This window comes from Aethalodelphis obliquidens, unplaced genomic scaffold (genome assembly GCF_003676395.1).
Source record: "Aethalodelphis obliquidens isolate GAN/ISIS:26980383/991018 unplaced genomic scaffold, ASM367639v1 scaffold77, whole genome shotgun sequence".
Classification (NCBI taxonomy): Eukaryota; Metazoa; Chordata; class Mammalia; order Artiodactyla; family Delphinidae; genus Aethalodelphis; species Aethalodelphis obliquidens.
In genome coordinates, this window is record NW_020838021.1 from 297,207 (window position 1) to 305,265 (window position 8,059).

At 44.0% G+C, this 8,059-nt stretch overlaps 1 protein-coding gene across 2 annotated transcripts in view; it reads right to left on the bottom strand.

The window, feature by feature from the left end:
* The window catches only part of UTP14A (UTP14A small subunit processome component), a 19,073-nt gene extending 11,684 nt beyond the window's left edge, over positions 1–7,389 (bottom strand). The window contains exons 1-6 of one of the 2 annotated variants that reach the window (XM_027092386.1): positions 7,282–7,389; positions 6,156–6,231; positions 4,924–4,994; positions 4,368–4,432; positions 2,125–2,267; positions 1,664–1,819 (exon numbers count right to left, since the gene is read on the bottom strand). In XM_027092386.1, coding sequence (XP_026948187.1) covers positions 1,664–1,819; positions 2,125–2,267; positions 4,368–4,432; positions 4,924–4,994; positions 6,156–6,231; positions 7,282–7,307 — 537 coding nt within the window. In that variant the 5' untranslated portion in view covers positions 7,308–7,389. Of the gene's footprint in view, positions 1–1,663; positions 1,820–2,124; positions 2,268–4,367; positions 4,433–4,923; positions 4,995–6,155; positions 6,235–7,281 lie in introns of both variants that reach the window. The other variant, XM_027092385.1, reaches the window with a different exon arrangement.
* Between the last annotated feature and the right edge of the window lie 670 nt (positions 7,390–8,059).

Here is an 8,059-nt window from a genome sequence, read left to right on the forward strand (position 1 = left end):
AAGTGAGAGGCCCGCGTACCGCAAAAAAAAAAAAAAAAAAAAAAAAAGATGAACCTTAGAATGAATGGTACAGCAGGTTTGTGTACAGCATCTGGGCCCCACTCTGTCTCGCACAGGGAGTCCCTGGAGATCAGAGGCTACGCCATTCTCAGTGCAACCCGCCCCCCCCCGCTTCTCATCTTTAATGACCAACTCAGCTTTGACCTGCCATCTCTAAGGTCATACCAGCATCTGGAAAAAGCAAGGTGCAGAACAGCGTGTAGTAGTACTACTACTTTTCTGATTAAAAAAATGAGGTAAACATAAATATATCCATAAAACTCTTAAGTTAACAACAACAAAAAACGTATAAAAAAGTGGTGATCTCTGGGTGAGTATGGAGGTAAAAATGAACAGATGGGGGGACAAGGGTGGGGTCAGACTTTTCTCTATGTATTTTCTATACTTATTTTTGAATCCTGCAAATTGTATTACCTCAATTTTTTCCCCCTAAAGTCTCCCTTCCATCCTGCAGCCACACTTTAAACCTGGTCTCTTTTTCATGTGGAAAAGGAAGCATCCTAGAAAGCAAATGGTGGTGACTTCAACAACAGTATCCGAAACAGAGCTTATCCCCGGAATGAGCAATGACTTGCTCAATTTCTAGCTATGGCGGCAAGCCATGTTTACTTTGATGATCTTTAATTACCTCAACTTCCTGACACATAGGACACCATTTTCGGATTTATAGAAAGCAGAGAAGCCATCTATCCATGGTTTGGGCACTGATGTTTTGGACTATTTTTCTACTAAAGACAGAACACCACATTATAGACTGCATAACCCATGGTGTATTGGAAAAGAAAGGCTAGCTGTTCTGAAGTTGTTCAGACTAAAAATTGAAACTTTAGGGACTGACACAGGATTACTAACTTTTAATTTTGCCAATGGCATAACTACCGTTCCACCCCCAACCCCATCATTTACTACCACCATCATTTTGTAAAGGAAAAGCTATTTCAACACCATTAAAGTGGAAAGAATAACCTCATAATAAAAAAGAGCTGGCAACCTTACACCAGCATACTCACAGTTGTCCTTTTACTTCAGACGGATGAAGCATCTGCCAGAGATCATTGTTTGGGAAACCCAGTGCTAAAATACCTTTTTTATTTTCTGCAGCTCAGTCATAATGAGTTACTTGCTAGACTTCTAGTCATTATCAGCAATCTGCTATATTTTAATATGGTATTCCTTTTCAAGCAAACTTTGGTTCTGCTGCTCATATATTCCTCCTAAGGCATCATTAATGCTGCCAGGTTCCTGATCGTCCCAAGGTCAGAATGTTGGCTTTAAAAGCTTTTTTAAAAAAATCCAGTGTGTGAAAAAGAAAACATCATTATGTTCCTTCTCTATTGGCAATCAGATGTGGTCACACAAACACATGCAAATAACCATGCAGTGGACAATCCAAGCTGAGGAAGCTGAGGAAGGGCGATGACAGAGCTATGGCAACTGGCTACGAATCTTGCTCCCCCGCCCCCTCCCATTTTGACCGCTCAACTAAAATGACTGCAGCTACCATTTCGGCTTAAGGTGTCCAACAAGACCAACTGCAGGCTCTGCAATGTCCACGCGGTGCAATCTCACCTTCCAAGGTGTGCTATCCTCGTGTTGCACTTACCTTCCAGCCACTGACCACATGTTCGATGGGAGCAAAGATGGACTGCTGCTTGCTCAGGGGAAAAACCAGCTGCTCTGCTTGCCGGTTCTTCTGCACGACGGGATCCCATTTGGAGAGGACTTGTGAGGTTTTATTGAATGCCACTTCTCTGTGGATCTGAAACAGGCAAAGCACACAGAAAGAAAGAGCCATGAAATTAAGCATCAAACTCAAAGGACCAGCAGGAAACTAAGAGGCCATGTTTCTTAGTTTAAGAAAGAAATCAGGATGCTAGAGATTAGCTCTTGCTTACTTCTCAGGACTAAGCTTCCCCTGAGATCAGTTTTAATCTTTTCCAGGGTGAGGCAACCACAACTTTCCTTCCTCCCATTTTTCAGGCCATCCCCCCTTCTCTTCTTACGCTATTTTTCCTTGTCAGTTCAATTTCTCCCCCTTAATGGACCACATTTTCTTTGACTCACCCGCTCAATCTCTTCTCTGTGAAGGGGTAACTCCACAGTCTTCTTCGATTTGACTCTATTCAGCTGCTTTTTCACAGCAGCCAATGAGGATGAAGTTTTAACAGGCTCAAGCAGATCTGAAAGGACCAGCTTTTCTCCTGATCCTGCAGAAAGGACAAACTTTCTGGTCAGACTGAGAAGTGAGGCAAAACCTCAACATCACATAGGGAGAGACCTCAGCAGAAAATGCTGGCGGACAGGCAGGTGTGCAGGGAAGCAGGAATAGTCCTCTTACTTCAGTCACTAGCCAGAGTGACGCCACTGCCTTCCTACATTCCCAAACGTGTTGGAAGGTGGAAGACAGAAAACTATTTAAAACAGTCATTTGCTTTTCTCCTGGTCTTTCTGCTTCCAGTCTTGCCCCACTTCAATTCATTCTTCACACAGCAGCCAGAGTGTTTTGAAAATGTAAATCGTAGCACGTCATGATCCTGCTGAAAATCCTCCAATGGCTCCCCATTATACTTTGGTCCCTGTCTGTCTCTCCAACCTCATGTCATCCACAGATGGAGAATGCTCCAGCCGCACTGGCCTTCTTCCTCTTCTTCAAACATGCTGAACGTATATCTTCCTTAGCGCATTTGCGCTAGCTGCCCCCTCGCCTGGAATACTGCTCCCTATCTTTGCATGGTGACTTTTCTTGTTATTCAGATCTCAGCTTAAATTTTGCCTCTTCAGAGGCTTTTCATGCCCAGCCAACCGAAAGCAGCCACTTACGTCACTTGACTGCATCATCCTGTTGTAATTCGCTTATTGTCTCCCTGCACTAGAATGTAAGCTCCACGAAGTTGCGACTTATTCCTAACTGTAGTCCCAGAAACTGATATATGGTAGAGGCACGGTAAGTATTTGCTGAATGGATAAGCTTGGAAGAATATATTGTTACCAGTTCTGGGAGGTTATGTTAATGGTTACTAGAAGCACATAAGTCATTCAAGCTGCATAAGCTGTGAATATGGTGGAAAAGATTTGGCATCTAGACTTGTTATCAAGATAAAATCAAGTTAAAACACTGCCACTTACTAGATCATATATTCTCAATCGGGGTGATATCATTCCCCCACCCAGGGGTAAAAACTGGTTCTTCGGTGGGCAGGGGTAAAAAAAAAAAAAAAAAAAAACACTTAGATACAGCCATCCCTTGGCATCCATGTACAGGGGACTGGTTCCAGGACCCACCAAGAATACAGAAATCCAAGGATGCTCAAGTCCTTTGTATAAAATGGCACAGCACTGATATTTGCACATAACCCATACACATCTTCCCGTATATTTTAAATCATCTCTAGATTACTTATAATACCTAATACAAAGTAAATTCGATATAAATAGTTGCTGGTATGCGGGATAAACTCAAGTTTTGCTTTTTGGAATATTTTGAAATTTAAAGTTTCAATCCACATTGGTTGAACCCACAGATGTAGAACCCACAGTTACAGAGGGCTGACTGTATTAGTTTTGTGTCCCTCCAAAGCTCAGCCTTACCTAAGAAAATCTTATTCCTGGTGGCAGAGTAGGCGAGGAGGGAGGGAGGAAGTGAGGAAAAGAAATGCCTAAAAAGGCTCCTCAGGGGAGCAATAAAGAAAAAAGTTTGAGAAACACTGTACTGGGTGAAGGTCCTTGAGTAGGTAACTTGACTTCTCTGAGCTCCAGCAGTAGAGGAGAGATTATCTGCCTGTCCGAACTCAATGCACTGTGAGAACTCAAATAAAAATGAAATCAGGGACATGACTAAGCTCGTGAGAGGCAGCTGTCTTCATTCACATCCCTCTATCCTAGAAGTAGCTCATCAAGCTCAGTGGGAGATCCTGACTGTGGCCTTTTGGCTTTCTTCTAGAAATGGAAGAAATTCAAGAGCATCTGACTACCCTTCTTCACCCCCTCGCACGGTAGTGTTTATGGTATGATTCATTAACCACATCAAAAACAGCTGGGGGCTTCCCTGGTGGCGCAGTGGTTGAGAGTCCACCTGCCGATGCAGGGGACACGGGTTCGTGCCCCCGGTCTGGGAGGGTCCCACATGCCGTGGAGCGGCTGGGCCCATGAGCCATGGCCGCTGAGCCTGTGCTCCGCAACGGGAGAGTCCACAACAGTGAGAGGCCCGCATACCACACACACACAAAAAAAACAAACGCTGGGAAGTGACCATTATGCTTTTGGAACTCCACAAGTTCCATGCAGATAGTTTCCTTTGGTTAACTTACCTTCAGAACTGACACTGAACTCTGACACCTTCAGACTAGCCTCAGATCTCTCAGCCAATTTCCGCCTGAAATTAAGCAAAACAGAATACAGAAAGAATGGATACATTTTTCTGGGGAACAAACACTTCTCTCTTCAAACAATGCTTTGGTTTCATTTCTATTCTAGAATCAGGTTTTGTCATAAAGCAACCAGGAAATCTGTTCCTAAGCTGGACATGGTAGTCTAACCATCTCTTAATGTAGGCTCAGCCCCTCAAAAACACAAGGCAATGCAAGGTAGGCATAATGAAAAAGGTATTGGACTTGAATTCAAACATATCTGGATTTGAATACTAGATCTGTCACTTATGAGCTGAGTGACTTTGGGACATGTCAATCTTATTTTCTAGTTGAAGAAACTGACATGCAGAGAGGATAAAAAACTTGCCTACAGTCTCCAAAGTACATGCTCTGACAATTGTATCTTCATTGTCTTAGGCACTCAATAAATGTTAGCTGCAGATAAGTCTCATGGAATCAGCTAGTTATAACCTGTCCAAATCGAAGGGAATGTTACCTATTCTTTCCATCAAGTGAACTGATTGCTTCCAGAAGCTTTTGATGCTTTCTTTCTCCATCACTGTCCCCCTGGAAACAGAAAAGGAAAAACCATCAGAATGATGAGGGGAGGGAAAAGACAGTATGGCAATTGAGGCCCATGTAAAATCTCTCATTCTTTTGGTCAGTGGAGAACTGGTGAATCAGATGAGGTCTGGCGTGCAGGCATTCCAGCTCAAATGGAAAGAAATGCTTCAATAAGCCAAACTCCCTCACTGTAAGGAACATAGAGCCTTAGTAACCAGGAGCTAATGCCATGCCTCTGTCTTAACTTGTTTTGAGAAGAAAAGTGCCATGAGAAAAATGTTTCTGTATAGAATATATAGTGTGATCTGACACAGAAACTGACACAATAAAACCAATTTAAGTAGTTTTGTCAAGAGAATAAAGAGCTGGAATTCCTATAGCAGCTGTTGGAGACCCAGCTTAATTATGCATATGTATATTTCAGTCGGATAATCAAATAACCCTCTATGGAAATCCAAACTTGGGAAATAGGGAAATCATATAATACCATGTGTTTTGGTCTTATATACTCAACTTAAGCAACCTGAGGACAGTGTATCTTATATACGATCTTGGAATTCCCATAGCACTTAATACAATATCATATACATGAAACACTAAATACAGGTATCCTCTGTTTTTTGAAAGTTTGCTTTGCTTTACGCCGCTTCACTTTCACAAAAGACCTACATTAGTGCCTGCTTTTGCTAACTGAACAAAATCTGAAGAGGATTTTTGCTTTTACAAAAACAAACAAAAAGCCTTAAAATGAAAATAGCGTCTAGCATTTGTTTTGCAGTGAGTTGTTATAGAGGCAGCACATACTCAGAGTGGCACCACCAAGCCCCTTCCCTGGAAACTACACTTAGCATCTCAGCATCAAGCTGCCATAGCTTTGAACTGTCTATGAGCATCTATGCTTTATCTTGATTTATTTTGTGTTTCCATTAGCAAGATGTGTCCTAAGGTAATAGCTTCTTTGCTTTATGCCATTTTAGCTCATGAAAAGTTTCGTAGGAACACTCTAATTTGGGTAGTGGTGGAAACCTGTAACTAATTTATTTGTGAGACCTGAGCAAGTATAAACAATGTTGTCACCCCTTTTCTTTCCAGGAAATGTGGCATCTACCCTAATTTTGAGGCAGAAGGGAAATTGGAGAAGGCGGTTTAGTGGGTGTCACCCACCTCATCTTCACTGGTGCTCAAGGGGTACTCTCTTGGCAAATCCTCTAGTTCTTCCTGTTGGTTTAAAGCCAGAAGGCTGCTAAAGGAGATAAAAGAGAAATATTATCACTTGAAACAATTTTTCTTATGTTGAAATGATCTCTAAAACATAACTGCAGTTCTTAGTACAAAACAGTCCTATCCCCTGGAAGAGGTGCAAACCAAGCAGTGTGAGCATCTTTGGAAATTTGTCAAGACGTAAAATTTAGACTGCATAAGGCAGGCATCACCTGCAAGAGGTGAGCACTGGTTAGTAATACCCATACAGAACTGCATGAAAATGAAAAAGATCTAACACTCTTCAGTGACTGATTGGCACTCCATTTCCCACTGACCTCTGGTAGGCTGTAAAAATGTCAGACCCTAGGTAAGGTGGCAGAAGACGCTGTTGCTAGCCCTTGAGGCAAGGCAATATCACAATCAACATTTCTAAATCCTCCACGTGGAAGATACCTGTAAAGGTGCAAGCTTACTTAAAAGTGACATCTTGATCATTTGTTCTCAGGAATAGGGAAACGGGGAATTGGAAGAAAGCAGCTGGAGCTTGCTTGGCAAAGTAGGTGCTTAATTTAGGAGACTGGTACCCAGAAACAAATTATAGACTCTACCATTATCTAATGGTATATGTCAAACTCTGCTAGGTACCCATTACTAAACAGATTATATTTAGTTCCCCCGGCGGCAGGCATGAAACGCCACAGAAAATGTTGTGGATGACTCCAATGAGCAAAGGTTTCCAAGATAAGAGGACTTTATAACGCAGTCACTGTCTGCGCAGAGGGTTGAAATGCTCCCCAGCAGCTGTAGAAAAAGCAGTCACGTGATGAGGAAAGTGCAACACGTTAACTTAGCTGGAGAGGGACAGGCCGCATCAGGACCAACAGGGATGAGACTAAAAAGCCGGGGAGTGGAGGGAGCGAATTAAATTAAATTAAAAGGGCTTTAAAGGATGGATCATGGAAATAGTAACGAAGTCTTGGGAGGGGAACAACCGACGCCAGCTAAAAGGCGGACTCCATTTCTCAAAAGCCCGGGAACCCGACCCACAACGAAACCCAGACCCCTCTTCCCCTCCGCTACGCCTCACCTCTCCGCAGCCCGACTCGAGCTCATCTCACCAGCCTGGATCTCACATGGGCCCGGAGCGGAAGCCGAAAGGAAAGCAGTTTCCGTGCCGGCCGCAAAGCAATTTCTGCTTCCGCCAATCACGCGCGACAAGGTGCGTCACTTCCGGCCCGCCCCGAGGCGTGCGAGAAACTGGAGCCGCTTCGGGAGGGTTCCGCTGGGAAGCGGGAGACTGGAGATAAAAGCTTGTCAGCGGACGACGCTTTGCTTACCCCACCCGCCCCTCAGCCCTCTGGCGCGCCAGCGTCCGTCCTCCCGGCCCTCCGGGTTCCCTCGCGGCGCAGGTGGGTGAGCTTAGCGGGAGGGTGCTGCGCTGTTGGCAACCGGGCAGAGCTTCCTGCGTCTGTCCGTGATCGACAGCGTCCTGCGAGCCTGCTGCCAGCCAGCTCGAGGCTTTATTGACCGCCCGGGAAGTGGCCAGCATCGTGCTAGGTCCTTGCGATCCGCCCATGGAGAAAAAAATCCCCTTTCACCCCGCGCCCTTTTGTAATTGCAGCTCTGGGTTCCTACTTGCCTACGTAACAGAGTTTCATCCAAGAATGGGCTGTGTCAGTGGCTGCAACTTCCTCATCTCCCATCAACTTTTAAGAATTTTTTACACAAATGCCCTTTAACTGTTGAGGTAAGAAAATGATTTGCCAGCCTCCATTTAAACATTTGGTGGTAATAGCAAAACTATTTTATAGCTATATTTGAAAAATTACTAGTTGCAAAGGAAATTACTGGACAATCTAAAAGTC